Here is a 25,201-nt window from a genome sequence, read left to right on the forward strand (position 1 = left end):
AGGACATCTTCACTGGTACCTCATCAGGCTTCCTACCCATCTTCCAGTGGCTGTTACCATTTCCCTTTTATTTGTGGTGACTATCTTGGCTCCTTGCTAGGCCAGGCAGACGTGGCTCAGTGGTTGAGCACTGGCTTCCAATTTATGGGACCCTGTGTTCAATCCCTGGCCCCAGTAGCTCAAAAAAAAAAAAGGGACCCTCATTTCTTCCCAATCACTTACCATTCTGGCAACCATGTGGTGAAGGATGAGTTGAACAGTTGATCCCTTTGGGCTCAAGCTCTTTCTACTGCATATATTCTGAAGATTCCATGATGACCCTTTGAATGAACATTCCCATACACCCAAGAAAATGAACTTTTGAAAACATCATGTGAAAACAATTCCTTAACCATTTAAGAACTAAACACGCATTTGTGCATTCATTTACCACCATGTGAGAGTGTAATTACTACACATATCAGACAGTGTGCTAAGGACAGGGGATGCAGTGAGGCGGAGATGAACATGACCGTGTCTTCTTTGGGAGTTACTATCTGGGGTCAGACAATAAATAAATGTATCCCTCTAATGCTCCTTCCCTCTCTTCCTTCATAAAATAAGCACGTTTTGAGCACCTACAATAATCCAGGCACTAAGCCTGAGAATAACTACATGAAGAAGATAGTGTCCATGTACTTATAAAGATCACAGTCTGGCCTGATGAGATAGACACAAGACTTTTACAGAGGTTCAATGTGATGTCAGGTATGCATACTCAAGGGGTCAACTCTGACAGATTTTAAGGGAAATCAAAAGGGGAAGTGATGGAAGTGACTGTGGCTCAACTAGTTGGGCTCCTGTCTACCATATGGGAGGCCCTGGGTTCGCGTCCTGGGCCCTCCTTGTGAAGGCGGGCTCGTCCGCATGCTTGGGAGAGCTGCCTGGCCCGCAACCACCACGGAGAGCTGACTCAGCAAGGTGTCGCAACAGCAACAAAAAGGGGAGAGACAAGCAGAAACGCAGAAGAGCACGCAGCAAATGGACACGAAAAGAGCAGACAGCAAGCAAGCCGTGAGGGGGGCGGGGAAAATAAAATAAGTAAATACAGACACAGAAGAATGCACAGTGAATGGACACAGAGAGCAGATGGCATGCAAAAAAGCTGCAAGGGGGGTATAATAAAGGGGGGAAGTGATATATAGCTTGGAAAGTTTGTAGAGCAGGTAGGTGTAGACTGGGGTATAAGGAATGAGAGGGGGAGAGCACAGTGCACAGAAGCATCATGAAATGCTTCATAAAATAGGCATGTATTGAGTCCCCAAACTAGGTCAGGCTACCGTGAGTTTGAAACAGATAAACAGCCTGGCTAAATCCCAGCTCCTTCATGTACTCACTGTCAACCATTAAACAATTTTCTTACCTTGCTGAGCCTCACTTTCTTCTTTTTTAAAATAAGGCTAATGACACCCTCCTTAAATAGTCACTGTAAAAATTTATAAACATTAAGCAAAATGCTGCATGTTCAGTAAATCACCACATGAAGGAATGAAATGAATTTTGTACATGATAATTCATTTCTTTTCAATCTCTTTTATACGATGATAAGACTAGGGCTTTGAAAATATGTTTGGTGGAAAATAAGCTTCCAGGTAAAGATAGAGAAGACAAATTATCCAAAACAAGGGAAATAAAATGGCACAAATTGGGCCTCAGTAGACACAAAAAGAAGGGAGACTATCCCATCTTTTGTTTAGGAAATGGAAGGATTTGGAGCCAGATCAGGCAGGAGATAGATGGTGGGGACAAAAAAGGGGAGGGATCAATCTATGGTGACTCCTGAGTTTCTCATTTGGGCAACTAAGTAGAACAATTATTTTGAGCAATGACTCCGGTTCTGGTTTGCAGTATCCTAGGGTGTTTCCAATGATCTTGCAGTGTGTGCAGAATTCTAAAATGAGTCCAGCATAAAATTAATGCTAGCCTACTCCATACTTCTGTGTCTCTGTTAAAGGCTTCCTCATCTCTCAGTCACCCCAACTCAGTGCTGAGCATTTGCCTTTGACTCATTTTCCTAATTCATCCCCCACACACGGTGATTCATCTAGTCCTAGTTTGTTTCCACTACAGAAATACTTCTTCCATGTCTTTTTCCTTTGCCATTCTGACCATAACCTTAGAGATCATTGCTTCTCTCCTCTTTTATACTTATAGGTTCCTAGCTACATCCTCACTTGCAACTCTCCCCCAAATACCCCATATTCTGCCTCTGTACACATGTCATTTACAATATAACTCACTGATAATAACAAAACAAAAGCAAAACCTCTTTCCTACTGCATGAAATCCAGATACTTCCACTGCACCTCTGGGGTCCTTGATAATCTGGCTGCACTCTTCTTGGCCAAGCTCATTTTACCCTTTTCACAGTGTAAATCCTGAACTTTGAATCCAGTCAGTTTCTTTTCTTTCACAAAGTGGCTCTGTCCATCCTACACATTTGCATCAGCCAGGATGCCCTCTTTTCTGTATATTTTAAAGAGCAAAACAGAGATTGTCTTGATGTGTAATCTTACGGAGGCTGAATCTTATGGAGACTATGGACTAAATTTTAGGTGCTAAAATATCTGTTCTGTTTCCAGTTAACTTTTTCAGCCTCAGGTGGTTGATTTTGGTGGCCTTGAACTCCTAGAGAGAACCTACTAATTATACAGAGTTGAAGAACTGGAGTAGGAAGGGAAAGGATTCAAAGGAGCTAAAGGGAAGGCTGGGTGCTGGATTAGGAAGAAGTCTGACTCACTGTGGACATGTGCATCTATGGTCCTGGGTGAGAGATCAGTGGTCCAGTGGTGAGTCTGATCCTCTATGAGTCATGGCACCAATAAACTGCCAAAGAAAAACTGCACTGGACAGGGAGAAACAGGCAAGGATGACTTTATAGCTACCATGGCAAGGGAGAGAGATTAGAACTCAACTCTAAGAAAGGTAGGCAGGTGCTTTGAGTTGTCTATAAGGGTAAGGGAAAAGCAAAAGTCCCAGGAAGCCATCTGGTGAAAGAGGGCAGGGAGAGGTTAGGGCAAGAGTGATAACTTGGAATCGCTATTATCTGAAGTTGTCAAGTTGTCTTCTTTTTCCATTTTTTTTTTTTTTCCGTGCAGTCCCAGCTGTTTCCTCTGTAATCTCACAGCAACAAGGTTAGTTTCAAGGTAGGCGGGGTCAGCAGGGAGCAGATAGGGTGTGTGAAGAGCAAGGCTGGCAGTTTGGTCAAGACAAGAAAAGTGATCTTGGTCAAGATGTAGTTATTATTGTTCTCATTTTGCAGGTAAAAGAAACCGATGTCTAGTTCTATTGAGCAGTTTGTCCACTTTCACAAAATTAGTAAGTGAGAGAGCCCAGGTTTACCCCAAAGCCCAATTGATCCGTGTAACAGGGAGGTTTCACTTGCCCTAAGGGAGAAGGAAAACCAATACAGATGGACCAGATTAATTTATTATCACTATTGGAAAAAGAAAACAAAAATATTTGTCTAGGGGTGGCTCACTAATTTGTAGAAGAGGGCAAATCGATATATGCAGAAGACACTAATGCAGGGATTCTTAATAAGGGGTTCATGAACTTAAATTGAAATTCAAAAAAACATTACTCTTGTGAGGACGTGTTGCTGCGGGTGTGATCTATTTATTAAATAATACACAGTAGGGTGTGGATTTAGTAAGGGGTCCATGGTTTTCACCTGACTGGCAAAGGGGTCTGTGGAACACAGAAGGTTATGAACCCTTCACTAATGTAAATATAGTTTTTCGAAGAATGTAACTTTAAGTTAAATAGACACATCAGAAAATCTGAAAATTTTCAGTCTGGATGCGTGTTCATTCATTATTCATTCAGTGTGGCACTGGGAATACAATGGTGAGCAAAAAGAGTCAGGATCTCTGCTTTCATGGAGCTAACAGCCTTGGAAGAGTGATACTCATCAATCAAAGGATTGCTCTAACGAATGTATAATTTCATACTGAGATAGGTGCACAGTTCCATATGAGCAAAAACAACATATAAAAGCAAAATAAGCTGTGCTAGCTGGGCGGAGGAGTACTTTAGGGAAGGCTTCCATGCTGAAGCCACGTTTAAATGAGATACAATGATGAGTAAGACATGCTATCCAAAAATGGGTGGAGATGAGGAGCATTCCAAACAGGAGGAAGTGAAAGCAAACAGAAGGTGTTTGGGGAACTGAGAGGAGGGGGCTGTGCAGGTGGGCCAGGGTTTGTAATTTATTTTAAGAGAAATGAGAAGCCAAGTCACAAAATGGTTTTCAGGAGGATGCTATTTGCATTTTGCATTTGGAAAAACCATTTTCACATCATTGTAGGAAATAGATTTGAGAGAGACAAGACTGGATGCAGGCAGACTGTTTTGGAAATTATGCAGAAATCCAGGCAAGAGAAGATAGTTGCTTTGTCTTTGATGTTGGTGATGGAAATAGAAGGAAGCAGATATAAGAAAATAAGATATTTAGGAAGTAAAATTGGGCAGATTGAGTGGTGGGTTGAATATAGGAAGTGTAAAGTGTACATAGAAGTTTTCAGGCTTGTGTAATAGAAGAGGGGTGTTGCTCTTCCTTGAGAGGGTCCAGAAAAGAAGGTCAAGTTTTGGAGTGGTGTCAGGAGATGAGCAGATCTTGAATTTAGTTTTGAACATTGCCTGAACTTGCCATACCTTGCCAGTCAAAGAAATGGAGCTAGTTTAGTGGTCTATGATAACCTCTTCACTTTGTAATTGAAAAAACTGAGACTAAGAGAACTAGTCAAGACAGGACAGGAAGATTCAGGCTAAACCAGACTCCTGCTTTTTCGTACCAGTATTTTTACTAATAGGAAAGCAGTTCCATAATTGTGACTAGTATCAGATAAGATATTAAACCTTTGAATACAATTCTAAGGACATATTTTATGGTGACTCCCTTCCATATAATTTAAGTAATAGCAGTAATGAAGAATAACTATTATACTAATAGATGCTACTTAATAAGAATTTACTATGTGTTACACTTTTAAGTATTTTATGTAGGAAGGCTCAGCTACTTCAATGTGTTGTCTTGATCCCCAATTAAGATAAAAGAGAAATCTGATACAACTTTCCAAAGATTGTTACACAATGTAGTAATATAAAAAAATTGTATCAATTTCAGTGACCCATATTAATTTACAAAGAACTTCTCTTCATCTCATGAGTTCCATATATGTGCCTAGTTATTTCATTTCAACAAATTTTATATCAGAAGAAATTTTAACATTTTTTCATCTGACCAGTATTCCAATAATTTATAATAGTTATGAAGAAGAAAATAATGTATATATGTATTTTATGAAATGGGTGTGAAACTGCTTAAGGTTTTTGGTTGCCATTGTTGTTATTGGCTAAAATTCATGGTTATATCTTTTTCATCCAAGAACATGGTTCATTTGACAAACTATAGCCATTGGGCCAAATTTAGCCTACTGACTATTTTTATGAAGAACCTTGCTCATTTGCTTACAAATTACCTGTGGCTGCTTTGTTCTAAAATGGCAGCATTGGCTAGTTGCCACAGAGACCATTTGATTGGAAGAGCCAAAAATATTTATTATCTGGCCATTTACAGAAAGAATTTGCTGACTCTTGGTCTAAAGCAGTCAGTATCTATTTGTTCTTTATAAGGTCATGAAGTTGGCAAAAACACTTGATATTAGTTTATCAAGTACCTATCTCCAAGCTCTTACATCCCTTACGTTAAAGGTCCTGGTGCCAATGGTACAGTTGAGGTATCAAAGTGTCAGCGTTTGAGCCATGCTTCTGCTCTATAGTATAGTTCTTCAGGTAAGTGAAAGGATAATCCATATACTCCAGTTTTCAATGATTTTTTTAAAACATAAAATTTCAATGTATGGGTTATTATTCTGTATATTTGTAAATTTTATTCAAAAACTGGAGAGTAACCAAGATCTAATTGACCTTTGATAATGTTCAATAACGAATTTCACAAAAGAAAAGAAGCTCCAGGAGAGCCTTTGTGAAAATACACAATGTTAATGTATAATTACATATTAAGCATTTATTTTAAAAGTGTGAATGCTTGGTTATAACTGTAAATTCTGAGTTCTGATTTGACATTAGGATATAAAGCCCAGGAAAAGAAAACTCAAGAGTATTTTACCCAGCAGTTAACATTAGCAACTGATTATCTTGTTTAATTCAGTCTCTCTCAAAATGTGATTTGCCTGCATCAGAAGTTTCTGGAATGCATTTTAAAAGTGCCAACTTTAGTAGACAATCCTTCATCTACTAAATCTAAATCTTTAGGGTAGGGCTTAGGAATGTGCATTTTTAACATTGTCAGAACTCTTTTCATGCACACTACTGTTTAAGAACTTCTAGTTTAATTCAAATTCTATCACTTATGAAATATAATCAGTTGAAACAAGGATCAACCCCCTTTCTTTGAGTTATTTCAGTAGTAGCTCCAGTAAGCTATTGTTGAAATGCCAAGTATATATGGGATACAATAATAGACAATAAACTAGGTTAATTAAGGGGAAGATACCAAAGGATTCCAATTGCAGGTTTATTATGAATGTAATGATTTTGAAGCAATGGGAAATAATTAGCATTTAAATTAAATTGTAGGTTAGCCACATCAGGGAAAGGTTAGCTTGCTATGAATTTTTATAAGGCTTTGGTATTGGTATCATTTTTGGATTGATTTGAACATTGACTATGTCTTTTTTAATGAAAATTTTAGAATAATAAAATTGTCCTTTTTATTTAAACAATATATTAATTGGTAAATTTTCTCAAATATATTTGCAGGAATAATTAAAATTTTTATAAGGTAAATCAAGGTAAAGTTATATATATACAATATTTAAGTAATTTTAATACTTTTATTGTTATGATTAGATTTATTAAGCTAATAAGGGTCATAGGCATAGGAAACATGGTTTTGGTCTAAGTGTAATTGTTTTCTGAAATTTTAGGTTGTGTGTGTGGTAAATAATTTCAAAGGAAAACAACCAGAAAATGAGCATATACACATGGATAATCTGGCACAGATGCCAATGATCAGCATTCCTCGAGTAGAAAGTCCTTTGGAAAAGGTAACATCTGTACAGGTGATTCATATTTTAAATTCTAAATGTGATTGTTTTCTAGAGCAAATGACTAATTATACTTGTGTGAATATCTGGAGAGCACCTGTACATTTATTGCTAATTTACTGAAACAATCTCAGAGTCTAACATGGTATTTAGCAAGAATTTAATCACTGAAAAGATATCAAAGAGATTATCTTAGAAAAATGCATATCATATTTAAAATATCTCTTTGTATTCCTCATGCTAAAAGCTGAGGAATATAATCAGTGCTTTGCCATTGCTTCTAAATAAGGAACATTGTGGAATGGTCTCATGCTTACACAAAATAAGATTGTTTTACTTGAGAATAAATGCATTTTTTATAAAATACATTCCATTTCTTTCATGCCCCATTTATATGAGAAAGTGCTTAGTATAATGCCCAGCATATACACAGTTATTTGTTTTATCTCAGTGTACGAAGGTATGACAGCAGGAAAACATCAGTCATGCTCTCCTGATCAGGCAGGCCAGGAGGGTCAGTGGACTGAATGGAGTCAGACCATCTAGCATTTCGAACAACATTTAAGGGCCTCACTGGACATGGCAATGAACACAGCAGTCCTGAGAATATGTGCTAATCCATGCTAACCAAATGCAGAAATATGCTGTGAGTGTAAGCAATGCTGACCAATTTGCTTTTTTTGACAATGATTTCAGGCCAATGTCATTGGCATAGTTAATAGGAATATAGTCATGCTTTTAACAGAAACTTTTCTTGAGACTTGTAAACCAGATAGGGTAATGTTTCCTAAATGATAATGCAATTATATGCATTTGTAACTGGTTAAGTGATTACTCAGGGGGTTTTACTAGTGGCTTTGCCTCCACCCTGTCCAGTTCCACAGTTTGATCAATGTCTTGGAATTCAATTATGTGCTATCCAAGTGTGTAAATGGTGTGAGTCTGTGAGAATAAAAGTTCTTGAGAGTCTGCAGTATGGTATAACTAATAATTAACTATAAAGAAAGGAAATTTTTTGCATTTAGAATTTTTAAAATCATGGGTAAGATAGGGGACACCTTGGTTAATAGCCCAAATGAAAATGGCTTGGAGGTCATAGTTTACTATAATTTATCATGTGCCAATAGCATGATACAGCTGCCAAAAGAGTTCGTATGATCTTAAATCCAGCTTAAGAAAATGATATTCTGAATGGGGGGATTTATGGTTTGTTCTGCTTAGCTCTGGTCAGACAAACTTGAAATACTCTGTGCTGCCCTTGGCAACACATTTCTAAGGTAGACATTGACAAAATAGAATCAACAGCACTCAATAAATGTTTGTTAAATGAATAAATGAATGTATCCATGATGGTGACTGGATTCAAAGTGGATTATAAGTTACTGCTGAAGGAAGGAAAAAATGATACATCTGGAGAAGAAGAAAACTCCTAGAAAAAGCAATGGCTCCTTATAAATATCTGAAGGAATGTCACGTGGAAGAGGAATGAGATTTGTTCTGAGGCATCGCACAGATCACAGTTGGTATGAAAGAAAGGGAAGTGTGGGGGCATAAATAATAGCTGGAAAGAAAGGAAAACTTTTTGAAAATGGAGTGGCTGCCTTAAGAGAGAGTGAAATTTCCTTTTACAGAGGGATTCAAGCAAGACTAAGTAATCACTTATTCATGATTCATAGAGGGAATTCAAACATTCAAGTGCAAACAGAGGTACTAGATGATGATGATGATGATAATGGTTACCATTTAATGACCATTCAGTATGTGTCAAGTACTATGCCATGCTGATCACTTACTTAAATTCCACAGAAACACTTCTATAATGTCAATCCTTAAACAACAATTTTTAAAGCTAGGTATCATACCATGAGAGGCAAAGACCAAGAGCAGTCCACCCACATGCCTTCTTTCCTTCTTCCTTTTAGTAATTGAATTCCCCAGTTTTAGCTATGCCAGTTTCTGACCAGCTGCAGTCTATTTCCCAGGCCCCCTTGTCCTTAGGTTTGACTCAGCCACTAAGTTCAGACTAATGGAAGGCAAGCAGAAGGGATACAGGCACTTTCTGGCTCATCTTTTTGAAGACTCTGCCCAGGACTTTCTCTACCCCTTCTTGCCAAATGGAAAAGGCAATGACTGGAGCAATCCTGCAAGTCACTTTTTAAAAAGGCCAATCCATCCTGCCAGCCTAGGGCCCTGGATGAGCTAAGGAAGCTGAGCCCACATACACACCCTAGACAGTACAAAGAAAGAAACTCCTTTATTCTCTAAACCATTAGATTATTTTAAACTCTTTGCTATAGTGGTTTGGTCAATTCTCTATTACAATAAGTCCCCCCATTTTATAGCTAAAGAAAACAGAACTTTTACGGTTAAGTAATTTGTGAAAGTCCACATTGTTAATAATTGGCAGAGAAAAATTATACCATATATTCAGACATTATATGAGTCAGGGTTCTCCAGAACAGAATTGACAGATTATGAGATTTATTATAGGAATTGGCTCATGCAACCATGGTTATTGGCAAGTGTGAATTCCATAGGGTAGGCCACAAGCTGGAAACTCTGATGAAGGTTTCTATGAATTCCCCAGGAGGAACTGGTTAGCTAAAGTAGTGACAGAAAGTCTTCCTGACTGCTGTAATGATCAGTTCTCCCTTTATAGCCTTCAAGTGATTGAATGAGATGTCTCTCATTGCTGAAGGTAGTCTCCTTTGCTGAGTGTAGGAGTAATCAGCCATAGATGCAATCAGCTGACTAATGATTTAAATCCATGAAATACCCTCACAGTAACAACCTGGACAGTGCTTGCTTGATCAAACAACAGGACACATAACCTAGCCAAGTTGACCTGTGAATTTAGCTATAACAGATCCATACCTATGTGATAAAATATACTTTAAAACAATTAAATAAGAGAATTCACAATTAGGTCTTGTTTAGCTTAAAAAATAAAGATAGAAAGCAGTGGAATTTGGGAAGAACTCAAAACACATTTTGAACGCTAACGGTCAGGGAAACATTAGAGTCTTTTCACTTTATATACTCCGAAAATAACTGACATAATCACAATCTTCTGCTTTATAACATATTTGTTTGCATGAGGATTCTTTTGTAGCTTCCTAGCATTACTAGCGTTTCCAAATATTTCTATATACCATTATATCATTCTATGCATTAAATAATTTTTTTAAAAAATGTCTGGTATTGATATTATGGAAACATTTCTATTTGCTGTGAGTTTTAAAATATTAGACGGAAAAAACAAAAGTATTCTCTTAGAATCTATCAACTGCCAGAGACCCATGTTTATTGACTTCTTTCTTTCATTAATTGTATATTACAAATTGTGTGCTTTGTTTTCAGGCTAGCAGTCAGGGAATAGAATTGATTTGAGTAAGAGTCTCCACATTTCCCATGTGAGGGCACTGGCATCTCACCCTGCTGAGCTTCGCTTTCCTCTCAGCTAATTTCATTCCCAGTCCAAGGCAGGATGATGTCTGCACAGTGCGTGGTCTGCTCCCTGCACTCACACAGACCCATGGGAAGATCACAAATTGAGATGATGGGAATCCAGCTCCCGCTTCCCTTTGGAGCTCTGCTGCTGCACAGACATTTCAACATGCTCATTCGCCAGGAAGTTCCTCGGGGGAAGGCAGTCACTTAAAGCAAACCTGCAATAGCTTTCTCACTTTCTCTTGTTTTTTGTGATGAAGGTATTTCAGGGGTTAAACTTGCATGGCATTTCACGTAGTGTCATCCTGGGAAACTAGTACATGTAAAATTCTTCCTGGTGGTTTGATCTTCATGATTGATGGTTGGAGGATGGCATTAGATCCTTAAAGCGAGTCCCCTGAGAAGAGGGAGGCCCGCTAAGGTGTGGTCTGCAGGCGGGGCCAATAATTTTAGCCTCATTGTGCCTGACTATCATTTTCTGGTTGTCAGTTTTGTGCAGAGAAGGAAAGGGTTTCTTTTAGACGTTATGTACTTATATAAGCTCTCATGTTCAAAGCATATGTTTGATAAACTGTAAACTATGGAGTAATTATAGCATGCAAGCCTTCTTTAATTTTATGCCAGCAGTTTATCCATTAATTATAGGGAGTCTGTCATAGAGTTAATTACCATATTTAATGAGGAAAAGTCCTGAATTTTCTGAAAGCTAAGTAAATTTGAACATTCATTATATTGAATTTTATGAAAAGAATCTGTCATCTGTGGAAACAGGCCCATCATATCTCAATGTCCACTAAATAATCAAGTTACCCTGCATTATAGCTGTCTATGGTATCACATTTTGAAAAGCCTAAATGTATATCAGCGGTGAATTATTGAATCAATTGTGATCCCTTCCTACAGTGGGGTTCAGGACATTAGAAGCAGACTATGTGGGAATTTTTGATAGTTTTTACCTTGGGGAACTTATTAAATGTTTTGAGTCTTTTTTCTTATTCGTAGGAATCTCTACCTCACATGATTGTTTTTTTTTTTTTAAAGATTTATTTATTTATTTAATTTCCCCCCCTCCCCTGGTTGTCTGTTCTTGGTGTCTATTTGTTGCGTCTTGTTTCTTTGTCTGCTTTTTGTTTCTTTGTCCGCTTCTGTTGTCGTCAGCGGCACAGGAAGTGTGGGCGGCACCATTCCTGGGCAGGCTGCACTTTCTTTTCACGCTGGGCGGCTCTCCTCACAGGCGCACTCCTTGCGCATGGGGGCTCCCCCACGCGGGGGACACCCTTGCGTGGCACGGCACTCCTTGCGCGCATCAGCACTGCGCATGGCCAGCTCCACACGGGTCAAGGAGGCCCGGGGTTTGAACCGCAGACCTCCCATATGGTAGACGGACGCCCTAACCGCTGGGCCAAAGTCCGTTTCCCCCTCACATGATTGTTATGGGTGTTAGGAAGCTAATAGCAAAGAACTTACTATAGTGTTTGGCACCTATGAAGCCCTTAGTAATTGTGAAATATAATTATTATTGCTATTTTTTGTAAACATTTTTACTTGGAAATAATTTCAAACTAATAGGACAGCTGCAAAACAAAATCCATATAGAGAACTCCAACAACATCCCCAATAGCCACCCAGATACACCAGTTTTAACGTTTTGCCACATTTGCCATATCCTTATATCCATCTATCTATCAGGCTGTTTTCTAAATATTTGAGGGTAAGTTGCATACAGCATGTTCTTTGGGCACATAATATTTCCAAGAATATATATTAATACTAAGAAAAAGGATATTCACTCATGTAACCATCTTAAGTGCAGTTATCAAGTTCAAGAATTTAAAAATTGATATAAAGCTTACAGTCCATATTTCAATTTTTTCATATGTGACAATACTATCCTTTTGAGCCTTTTCTCCTCCATTATTAGATCCAGTTCAGGATCATGTATTACATTTCATTGTTGTTGCCTCTTTAATTCCTCTTTTTAAAATTGTGGAAACATAGAAACAACTTGAATTTTCCCATCCCAACCACTCACAAACATAATTTTCAGTAGGATTAATCACATTTGCAATGTTGCTCTGCTTTCACCACCATTCATTTCCAGAACTCTACCATCACCCTAAATAGAGACCCTATATCCATTATGCAGTAACATCCTACATCTACAACAATCTCATTTTGTGTGAAACCAACTTAACTTCAATAACATACACAAATGTGTTTCTATACCCCTCCATTCCCTAACTTTATGTGGTTCTTGTCACCAATTACATATTTATACATTAGGAGTCCAAAAACATTGATTTATCATTCCTTTTTATGCATTTGCCATTTAGATCCTGTAGGAAGTAAAAAGTGGAGTACAAACCAAAAATACAATAGTATGGCCTTTATATCTACCCATGTTGTTTACCTTTACCAGAGATCTATCGTTCTTCATTAGACTTTGATCGATTATGTAGTGTCCTTTCCTTTCAGCCTGAAGAATATGCTTATTAAGACTCCCGTGTACATGATGCACTGTTTCCATCTTGCAGCTTTCAAAATTTTCTCTCTATCTTTGGCCTTGGACAGTTTGATTATAATACGTTTTAGTGAAAGTCTGTTTGGTTTTATCCTGTTTGGATTTTGCTAATTTTGTTGGATGTGTATATTTATGTCTTTCTTTAAATTTAAGCAGTTTTCAGCCATTATTTCTTCAAATATTCTCTCTGCCCCCTTCTCTCTTCTTCTTCTTCTGGGACTCCACAATGTACATTGCTAGACAAATGTCTGTTCATGCCATGGTTTTCAGTTCTTCTGGATATATTCCTAGTAGAGGAATTGTTGGATCATTCATATATATATATATATATATATATATATATATATATTCATATATATATTCATATATATATATATAGTAGTTCTATACTTAACTTCCTGAGGAACTGCTGAACTGTCTTCCACAGAGGCTGCACCATTTTACATACCCACCAACAGTGAAGTGATTGAGAATTTCTCTGCATCCTCTCCAGCACTTACTGTTTTCTGTTTTTTAATGGTGGCCAATTCTATGTAGTGTGAGATATCTCATTGTCGTTTTGATTTGCATTTCCCTAATAGCTTGTGATATTGAAATTTTTTTCATATGCTTTTTGGCTATTTGTATTTCCTCTTTGGAGAATGTCTTTTGGCCATTTTTTAAATTAGATTGCTTGCTCTTTTATTGTTGAGTTGTATGATCTCTTTATATAAAATGGAAATCAAACCCTTATCGGATATGTGGTTTCCAAATATTTTCTCCCATTGAGTGAGCTGCCTTTTCCACCTTCTAGATGAAGTCCTTTGAATCATAAAAGTGTTTAAGTTTGAGGAGGTCCCATTTATCCATGTTTTCATTAGTTCGTGCTTTTGGTGTAAAGACTAAGAATCTAGCACCTACCACCAGGTCTTGAAGATATTTTCCTACATTTTCTTCTAGGAGTTTTATGGTTCTAGCTTTTATATTTAGACCTTTGATCCATTTTGAGTTAATTTTTGTGTAGGGTGAGAGATAGGGGTCCTCTTTCTTTCTTTTGCATATGGATATCCAGTTCTCCCAGCACCATTCGTTGAATAGACTGTTCTGCCCCAGCTGGGTAGGTTTGACAGCCTTGTCAAAAATCACTTGGCCATATATGTGAGGGTCCACTTCTGAAACATCAGTTTGGTTCCATTGGTCTATGTGTTTATCTTTACACCAGTATCATGCTGTTTTTACTCCTGTAGCTAGGTAATATGATTTAAAGTCCAGAAGTGAGAGTCTTCCAACTTCACTGTTCCTTTTTAAGACACTTTTGGTCATTCGGGGCCCCTTACCCTACCAAACAAATTTGATAATTGTGTTTTCCATTTCTTTAAAAAATGCTGGTAGAGTTTTTATGGGATTGCATTGAATCTATATGTCAGTTTGGGTAGAATTGACATCTTAATGATATTTAGCCTTCCAATCCATGAATATGGAATGTTCTTCTGTTTATTTAGGTCTTTTTTGTTTTCTTTTGGCAACACATTGTAGTTTTCTGAATATAAGTGCTTTACACTCTCAGCTAAGTTTATTCCTAAATAGCTGATTCATTTAGTCATTATTGTAAATGGAATTTTTTTTCCTGGCTTCCTCCTCAGATTGGTAATTGCTAGTGTATACAAACACTACTGATTTTTGTACATTAATCTTGTATCTTGCCACTCTGGCAAAATCAATTTAGCTCTAGCAGCCTTTTTTTAGTTTTTCAGGCCTTTCTAGGTATAAGATCACATTATTTGTGAATAGCAAAGTTTTTACTTCTTACTTTCCAGTTTGGATGCCTTTTATTTCTTTTTCTTGCCTGATTGCTCTAGCTAGAACCTCTAGCACTATATTCAGCAACATTGATGACAGTGGGCATCCTTGTCTTGTTTCTGATCTCAACAGGATAGCTTTCAGTCTTTCACCATTAAGTACAACATTAGCTGTGTGTTTTTCATATATGGCCTTTATCACATTGACAAAGTTTCCTTCAATTCCTATCTTTTGTAGTAATTTTATCAAGAAAGGATATTCTATTTTGTCAAATGCCTTTTCTGTATCAATTGGTAGGATCATGTGATTTTTATTCTTTGATTTATTAATGGGGGGTATTATGCTTACTGATTTTCTTGTGTTGAACCACCCTTGCATGCCTGGGAAAAACCCAGTTGATCATGATGAATAATGTTGTTGTTTTTGTTTAGCATATTTTGTTGAGGACTTTTGCATCCAAATTCATTAGGGAAATGGGTCTGGAATTTTCTTTTTTGTAATATCTTTTTTTTTTTTTTTTTTTTTAATTTTTTTATTTTTTATTGACTTTGTAATAATATTACATTAAAAATATATATGTGAGGTCCCATTCAACCCCACCCCCCCACCCCCCCTCTCCCCCCCCCCCAACAACACTCGTTCCCATCATCATGACACATCCATTGGATTTGGTAAGTACATCTTTGGGCACCTCTGCACCTCATATACATTGGTTCACATCATGGCCCATACTCTCCTCTATTCCATCATGTAGGCCCTGTGAGGATTTACAATGTCCGGTGATTACCTCTGAAGCACCATCCAGGGCAGCTCCATGTCCCGAAGACGCCTCCACCTCTCATCTCTTCCTGCCTTTCCCCATACCCTTTGTCCATTATGTCCACTTTTCCCAATCCAATGCCACCTCTTCTATGTGGACACTGGATTGGTTGTGTCCATTGCACCTTTATGTCAAGAGGAGGCTCAGATTCCACCTGGATGCTGGATGCAATCCTCCCATTTTCAGTTGTAATCACTCTAGGCTCCATGGTGTGGTGGTTGTCCTTCTTCACCTCCATCTTAGCTGAGTGTGGTAAGTCCAATAAATCAGATTGTAGGTGCTGGAGTCTGTTGAGGCTCAGGATCTGGCTATCACATTGTCAGTCCAGAGATTCAAATCCCCTAAATATATCTTAAACCCCAACATTAACTGCACCTCCAGCACATTAGCATGAAAGTCTTATGAAGGGAGATCCCATCTGAGTCCAGATTCATCACACATAAACACCATTTCCAAAGAGGGGCCATCTGCCCTGGTAGTTAACCCCATCGGCCATGACCATAACTCCCATGGGTCTCTTTAGCCCTCAAAGGAACCAATATCTGGGGGTTGTATCTGCTTTATCTGTCTCTCTGTTTTGTAATATCTTTATCTAACTTTGGTATTAAGGTGATATTGGCTTCATAGAATGAGTTTGGTAGCATTCCTTCTTCGACTTTTTGGAAGAGTTTGAGTATGATTGATACTAAATCTTCTTTGAATGCTTGGTAGAACTCACCTGTGAAATCATCTGCTGCTGATTTTTCATTTTGGGAAGTTGTTTGATGACTGTTTCAATCTCTTTACTTTTGATTGATTTGTTGAGGTCTTCTATTTCTTCTAGGGTCAATGTAGGTGGTTCATATGTTCCTAGCAATATTTCTGTTTCATCTACATTGTCTAGTTTGTTGGCATGCAGTTGTTCATAGTGTCATCTTATGATCTCTCTTAATTCTGTGGGGTCATTAGGAATGTTCCCATCTTCATGATTTTATTTTATTTGCGTCATCTCTCTTTTTTCTTTCATTGTCTTGCTAAGGATTTGACAATTTTTAAAATCTTTACAAGGAACCGACTTTTGGTTTTGTTAATTCTCTTGATTGTTTTTTTATTCTCAATTTCATTTATTTCTGCTCTGATCTTTGTTATTTCATTCCTTCTGCTTGCTTTGGGAATAGTTTGCTGTTCTTTTTCTAATTCCTCCAGGTGTACAGTAAGGTTTTTGATTTTGGTTTTTTCTTCTTTTTTAATGTAAGCATTGAGGGGAAAAATTTCCCCTTCATCATTGCCTTTGCTGCATCCCATAGGTTCTGATACATTGTATATTCATTTTCATTCATCTCAAGATATTTATTGTTTTCTTCTTTGACCCACCCACTGATTGTTTTGTTTAATCTGCACATATTTGTGAATTTTCCCTTTTTCCTCCTGTTGTTGATTTCCAGCTTTATTTCATTATGATCAGAGAAGTGGTTTGTATAATTTCAACACTGTTGAGTTTGTTGAGATCTGCTTTGTGACCCAACATATGGTCCATCCACTTGAAAAGAATGTATAACCTGCTGTTTTGGAGTGCAATGTTCTGCATATGTCTATTAGGTTTAGTCCATTTATCATATTATTCAAACTCTCTGTTTCTTTATTGATCCTCTGGCTATGTTCTAATTAATGCTGAGAGTGGTGTTTTGAAGTCTCCAAATATTATTGTAGAGACATTTATATCTCTCTTCAGTTTTACCAATGTTTGCCTCATGCAATTCAGGGCATTCTGCTTAGGTGCACAAACATTTATGATTGTTATTGCTTCCTGGTGAATAGTCCCTTTTATTAATATAGAATGCCCTTCTTTGTGCCCTTCCTTGTCTCTAATTTGCCTCTAATCCCAGTTTTGCTTTTAAAGTTTATTTCATCCAATAAAAGTATAGCTACTCCAGTTTTTGTTTTGTTTTGTTTTTGTTTATAGCATGCATGGAATATCTTTTTTAAGCTTTTTAATTTCAATCTATTGGTTTCCTGGGGTCTATGGTGAATCTCTTGAGATAGCATAAAGATGGCTTATATTTTCTTACCCATTCTACTAGTCTGTGTCTTTTGATTGGGGAGTTTAATCCATTAACAGTTAATGTTATTACAGTAAAGGCAGTTCTTACTTCACCCATTTTGACACTTGGGTTTTATCTGTCATTTTACTTCCAACACTCTTTTTACAAATTTAGTTACTTTTACTGATATAATCTTCATTTCTAGACTCTCTTCCAAGTCTTGCTCTCCTGTCTTTTCTTTTCAGGCTGTTGCACTCCCTTTAGTATTTCCTACAAAGCCAGTCTCTTGGTTACAAACTTGTTCAGTTCCTGTTTATCTGTGAATATTCTAAACACACCCTCATTTTGAAAGACAGTCTTGCCAGTTATAAGATTTCTGGCTGGCAGTGTTTCTCTTGCAGGATCTTCAATACATCCGGTCACTGCCTTCCTGCCTCCATGGTTTTTGGTGAGAAATCAGCACTTAATCTTACTGGGTATTCCTCCTATGTAATGAATTGCTCTCCTCTTGCTGCTCTCAGAATTCCCACTTTGTTTTTGGCATTTGACATTCTGATTAATACGTGCCCCAGAGAAGGTCTATTTGGATTTTTCAGATGGGAGTCTGATGTGCTTCTTGGACATGGATATCTGTGTCCTTCAGTAGGACATAGTAGAAATTTTCTGCCATTATTTCTTCAAATATTCCTTTTGCCCCCTTACCTTTTCTTCTCCTTCTGGGACATCCATGACACATATGTTTGCATGTCTCTTGCCATCATTTAGTTCCCTGAGACCCTGTTAAATTTTTCCTTTCTTTTCTTTATCTGTTCTTTTGTATGTTCACTTTCAAAGGCCATGTCTTCAAGCTCACCAATCCTTTCTTCTGCCTCCTCAAATATGCTGTTACATGTCTCCAGTGCATTTTAAAATTTTTAAAAATTTATTGAAATATATCACTTATACATAAACATACATAAACAATAAGTGTATAATAGTTGTGAACTTAAAAGTAATTTAATTTATTGTGCCTTTCACTCCCATAAGAGCTGCTATTTTTCTGTGTATGCTTTAAAATTCTTCTTTGGGCTTACCCAGTATCTTAATATCCTTAATCTCTGTAGCCATGTCATTGAATTTATTAAGGAGATTTGTTTGAAAGTCTCAACTCTTAAGAATCATTCCTTTGACTGGGTCTTATCTTCCTAGTTCTTGGTATGGATTGTAATATTTTGTTAGTGTCTTGGCATCTGGCTTGCTAGATGTATTTATTCTTGGTGCAGTTTCTCTCTCTGGGGTTTTTTTTTCCCCCCTTTCTCTCTTGCTGTTGTTTAGTAGGAGCCAAGTATGTAGTTGGTACTGTAAGCTGTGGAGCATGAAGCTGCCCACATTAACCCAGGAACTAATAAAGCTTCTCCCACATTTCTTCTCTGCCAGGGATAGGGACAGAACTGCATCTGTGTGTAGTAATCCAAGTGTGCAGGCCAAGACCATCTGTAGTTGCCTGAAGAGGCTGATGAAGCTTCATGCTCCTTCCTCCTCTGCCTGGGCAGGAATGGAGATGCAGATGTGGGCAGAAAACTAAGCTGTGCAGGTCAAAACTAACCACAATTACACAGGTAGACTGACAAAGCACCGGTCCCCTCCTCCCCTGCTAGGGTTGGGGATGGACTCTCCAGAGTGCCCAGCAGTCTAATCTGTGTGGGCCAAAAGTGTCTGCATATGCCCTGAGAGGCTGAGGAAGTACTGTCTCTTCTGCCCTTTAAGGGGTGAGGATGGAATTACAGGTGCCCAACAAACCAGTCTGTGCAGGCTGAAAGAACCTGCTGTTGCACAGAGAGTCCAAGGAAACAGAGCTCCCCTCCTATCATATTGGGGTGTGGGTATGGAGCCCCAGGTGTCCGACTTTCCAGTGTGTGGGGGCTGAAGGTGCCTCCAGTTGTCCAGAGAGCTGAAGAAACACCATCCCCTTCCCATCCTATGAGGGGTGGGATGAGAATGGAATTGAAGGTGCTCAAAAAACCAGTCCATCAGGGCTGAAAGCACATACAGTTGCCCAGAGAGACCATGGAAACACAAGTCCCCTCCTTTCCTATTGGGGTATGGGGATGGAGCCCCAGGTATTTGACTATTCATTCTGTGCTAGCTGAAATCTCCTGCAGCTGTCCAGGAAGGCTGGTACAAGTCCCTCCAGCTTCTTCCCTCCTGGAATTGGGTCTGGAGCCTAGGCCAGGGCTAAAGTCTGATCTGGGTGGAAAGAAGCCAGTGCCTACTGTCACTGTGATTTTCAGTTAGCCCTGCTTCCCCTCATGCCGGGGGTGGATTTAAAATGGCAGCTACCAATCTCTTTCCAACTTAACAGGTTCAAATTTTAGCTGTTCTTAGGATTATACTTTAGTCAGTCAAATTTACTAATCAATAGCTGAAGTTGGGTCTGACCCTATCTTCCTCTCCCATTTTTGGGAAATGGAGTTTCCAGCCATGGAATAGCTCCTGAGACAGCTTGTGCTGCCAGTGGAGGATGGGCACTGGCATCCATAGCATGGAGTGCTCTACTCACAAATCTTTACTGCAGGTGGGCTGTCTCCTCCTTCCATTCTTTCAATGATGTTGCAGAATGCTCTTCTGGTCCCTGAGCCCCCCCACCGCCCCTTCCCCTCCCCCACCAAGGACCAGCTTTAGAGCTTTAGATAGCTCTGGATGATTACTAACTTCCCTGTAGGATGAACTGACTCTTGGAGCTCCTTACTCTGCTGCCATCTTGCCCCTCCAACCCTTAATGAGATTTTTACATTAGTTCATACTTAGGATACTCTTTTAATGTGATTGATGGATTCAAAATTTTATGCAGATTATCTATGTCAAACATCATACATATGGCAGAAAATACTGTAGTGTAAAATGTTGCATATATTAGTGTCACAGCAACAGCAAAACAATCCTGTGGTTTCTTGCCAAGACAAATATGATTATACATTACTGTGCTTCCTGAGATAAATTCCTTTGAAGTTCCAGAATGCTGTACGTGAACAACTATGGCAATCTGTTTAAAATTCACTTGCAAATCTTTATAATGCTAATCTTTGTTTTACAGAGCTGCTGAACTGTTATATAAATGTTATATAGGACCTTGTCAAAACAACTTTATTCATGATTAGATATTGAATAGCTGGTGGAAGGAAAAATATTCATATTTTAGGCATTTCTCCTTAACCTAAACTTTGAGCACTTACAAAAAATATTTGAAGTAAACCAGTGTTTACAAGATTTAATCTAGTCTCATTTGTTAAATTTGATTTTGCTTAAAAAAGTAAATTGGAAATGTAAATGTTAAAAATTCCAACAGGCACTAACATTTTAGGTTGAAAAACAAGCACATTCTGTTATTACTTGGCCATATGTCATTTTTCCTAATCGTGTTCCCATATAGTCATATTTATTTTACACACTATTTATAAATCATCATATACTATATGAAGAGTAAAAGCCAGTTATTTTTAGTTATCTCACAGACCTTTTATAAAAGCATCTTCCAGTAAATAATTTGAGATATAGACACCAATATTTCCCATCTCATTTGTGCGAATTAAGAGTTGATGCCTACATCTTTAAATTATATGACTTATTCAGTCATTAGTTAATGAAAGAATAAAACAATGACTGATTATAAAATCATTTGCAATGCACACATAATTGGCTATATATGGGAAACTGTTCACACCCATTCATCCCCTTCTTCTTTCAGATCTGTTCCCTTTTGGTTGACGATCCTAGAGACAATATTGAGGCTTTCCAAATCAATCAGGACCACCAGAACATGGAAAGAATTTTTGTAGGCAAAACTTTTAAATTATGTTTGACCAAACTAGGAAAATAAACCAACCCATCACCCCATTAACAGTTTTGCAAAACAAAACAACCAGAGTAAGCTTTGTGTTTTCTTTTAAAGAAGCAATAAACAAGCCGGTAATTTGTATATATTGTTTAAAATTTGAAAATATTTGTAAGCAAAACTAAAATCAATAGGAAGTATGGGAAAATTTTTCTAAAAATATCCTTCAAGGCAACAATGAGTGTGTCTATGTGTGTGTGAATAATAAAGAATCTCTCTATGTGTTCTGTTCTGTAATCTACTTTTTTTTTTTTAGAACTTAGATTCTTTTTTTTTTTTAAGATTTTATTTATTTATTTAATTCCCCCCCTCCCCTGGTTGTCTGTTCTCTGTGTTTATTTGCTGTGTCTTGTTTCTTTGTCCGCTTCTGTTGTCGTCAGCGGCACGGGAAGTGTGTGCGGCGCCATTCCTGGGCAGGCTGCACTTTCTTTGGCGCTGGGTGGCTCTCTTTACGGGGTGCACTCCTTGCGCGTGGGGCTCCCCTACGCAGGGGGACACCCCTGCGTGGCATGGCACTCCTTGCGCACATCAGCACTGCGCATGGGCCAGCTCCACATGGGTCAAGGAGGCCCGGGGTTTGAACCACGGACCTCCCATGTGGTAGATGGATGCCCTAACCACTGGGCCAAGTCCATTTCCCTGTAATCTACTTTTAATCACATAACAATGCAACATGAGTGTCATGCCAGACCAGTAAATTAAATAATTATATCAAGCATAACAGTAACAGCTAATCTTTTCATGAGAACGTAATATGTATCTGATAATATGCTAAGAACTTCAAACATAAACTCACATTTATAGAATGATTTATGGAAATCATCTGAGTATGTGTTATTATTTCCATTTTAAAGGCAAGGAGACCTAGAGAGATTAAGCAGCCTATCCACCTCACACAACTGGTCTGTGTGCTGAAACAATATGAAGCCATATGTTTTGGTTTGCTAAGGCTGCTGATGCATAATTACCAGAAATGTATTGGCTTTTGTAATTGGGATTTATTAGGGTAAAAGCTTACAGTTCTGAGGCTATGAAAATGTCCAAATCAAGGCATCATCTGAGATCCTTTCTCACCAAAAATCAGCTGCTGGTTGGATCCTGGGTTCCTGCCACATGGCAAAGGAAAATGGTGCTTTTCCTCGCTTTGGACCTGCTCCACTGTTTCCAACCTCCGGCCTCTCTCTCAGCCTTTGAGGGATCCTGCAGTCCTGTCTCTCACATGGCAAGGTCAAAATGGCAGCTGTCAGGGGGCAGATGTAGCTCAATTGTTGAGTGCCTGCTTCCCATGTACAGGGTCCTGGGTTCAATCCCCGGTACCTTCTAAAAGAAAAAAAAATGGCAGCTCTCTTTTGTCATGTGTTCCTACTTTTAGTTCTCTGCTTATATAAGACCCCAGCAAGAAGGTGGAGACATAACCACCACACCTCACTGATGTAGTCCAATCAAAGACCCTAAAGTGTTCTAATCAAAAGTGATCCAGTTAAATGTCCAATAACTGAATCTAATCAAAATGTCTCATTTACCCTGCATTTACAAGCACAAGGATAGATTAGCTTAAGAACGTAATTTTCTGGGGTCCACAAAAGATAAACCTGGAAACCCTCTCTGTTTGACTTCAGAGCCCAAGCTCATAACCACTACAATACACTATGTTATACTGTTATACTGGAAAAGTTATAATCCATATAAATTATTTACCATTACCTTTGCTAGGTATGGAGGATTGTTTCCAGTTTCCCACATTTAAACAATACTGAGCATCCCTAAAATATGTATCATTTAATAAATTAATAATCTACTTAAGATAAATTCTTAAAAGGAGAAATGCTGAGACAAACAGGATGAATACTCTTAAGCCTCTTGGTTTGAGTCATACAAACAAATCACCCTTATGTTCCAGTAACAGAATATTGTTCTTCACCAATCACATAGATCCAAATCTTGTTTTAATTTATATTCTTGGATATTCTCCAATAAATTAATTTTATATTTCTTATATTGTGACTTGAAGCAATCAAATTTTGAAGAACTAATTCAATAAAATTTAGACACCCCTTGGCCTTTAGACTTAGTTCATGTCTTAGATATTGGGGTTTTGTTTTTTTGGGTTTTTTTCCGTAGTTGTTAAGGGAAAATTTAAATCCTCTAAAGTTCCTCCTTTTAACATACAGTTTTATGAGTCTTGACAAATACATAGAATAATGTAATCTTCACCATAATCAAGTTATAGAACATTTCTGTCACCTCCAAAAATCTCCTTTTGCCCCTTGTGGGGCCTTCAAGCTCCAACTCCTGGCAAATACTGATTGTTTTCTGGCCCTAGAGTTTTGCTTTTCATAAAATGACATGTACATGAACTCATATAGTATATAGCCATTTGAGTACAACTTCTTTCACTTAGTCTAATGCATTTGAGATTCGTGCATGCCTTTACAAGTGTCAGTAGGTTTTAGTTTTGTCTTTTATTGCTGATTTGTATTCCGCTGTATGGTTATACCACAGTTTGTTTATCCATTCACCAGTTGAAGGACATTTAGATTTTTTCCAGTTTCTAGTAATTATGAATAAAGCTAATATAAACACATGGGTATAGGTTTTTGTGTGAATATATATTTTTTATTTTTATTGGATAAATATCTAGGTATGGGATTGCTGAGTTGTATGGTAAATGTATATTTACCTTTATAAAATTTTCCAAAATAATTTTGTGTCATGGCGTATGGCTTTTATGGTTTTGAACTGTTCTGAAATGATTCTTGATATAACTAAATCCAAATTTTTACTGTCTGGTGTCTTTTCTTAATAGGCAATTTTTAAAAAAGGAGCTATGAACAATTCCTGATTATACAAGAATTCATCCATGTCCTTTGATTTTTTCCTCTGTCATATGCCATTGGTCTGCTTGCTTATCAAATCTAAAGCATTAAATGAGTTAAAGAGAGATGAAATAAAGTAAGGTAGCTTAAAATACTAGTACAAAACAAGGCAGGGTACAATATATGATTGAGATACCTTTCTTCTGAGCAGTTGTTATATATAAAAAGACTTAACTGTAATCAAATTTGTAGTATATGAGACATGTAATAATTATCAAATAAAAGTACTGGTGACAGATTCTCAAGTATCCATGAGCTTACAGTCTGGTGGGAGAGAGATACTTTTTTAAGCAGTTATAGAACAGAGTAATAACAGCTCTGCTAGATGAGTACATTATCTAAGGGGAGATTTGCAGGACTGTTAGAATTTGGCCACGTAAGGAGAGGTGAGAAAAATGTACAAAATAGAGGAACCAGCTTATGCAAAGATTTTGTTTATCAGGCGAGGTAAGAGCACAGGGACAAGAGACTTGATGGTGTTATCGGAGTGTTCAGGTGATCTACCACGGGGTCCAGAATTATGTGGAAAAGAAATTGATTTCAGAAGGCGCCAGGCAGACTAGTGCAGATGGATAAATTGTGGGTTGGGAGATTTCAGAATGGTCAAGGAGCCTTTGTAGTGTGAGGGAGGTGGAAGGGCAGGGGGGAAATGCAGATTTTACATTTCTAACATGGTTGTCGGCTGAGAATCTAGCAGTAAATTGGATTTAGGGAAATTAAGGGATTTAAGCAGAAAGCATGGATAACTATA

At 37.8% G+C, this 25,201-nt stretch overlaps 1 protein-coding gene across 4 annotated transcripts in view; it reads left to right on the forward strand.

The window, feature by feature from the left end:
* PLPPR5 (phospholipid phosphatase related 5) overlaps positions 1-25,201 on the forward strand; it is a 131,631-nt gene that overhangs the window by 96,436 nt on the left and 9,994 nt on the right. For 2 of the 4 annotated variants that reach the window (XM_071217222.1, XM_058303139.2), the window contains one exon: positions 6,993-7,112. In XM_071217222.1, the coding sequence (XP_071073323.1) occupies positions 6,993-7,112 (120 nt within the window). Of the gene's footprint in view, positions 1-6,992; positions 7,128-25,201 lie in introns of all 4 variants that reach the window. The other 2 variants (XM_071217221.1, XM_023582568.2) reach the window with 1 other exon arrangement.

This window comes from Dasypus novemcinctus, chromosome 9 (assembly GCF_030445035.2).
Source record: "Dasypus novemcinctus isolate mDasNov1 chromosome 9, mDasNov1.1.hap2, whole genome shotgun sequence".
In the NCBI taxonomy this organism is placed as follows: Eukaryota; Metazoa; Chordata; class Mammalia; order Cingulata; family Dasypodidae; genus Dasypus; species Dasypus novemcinctus.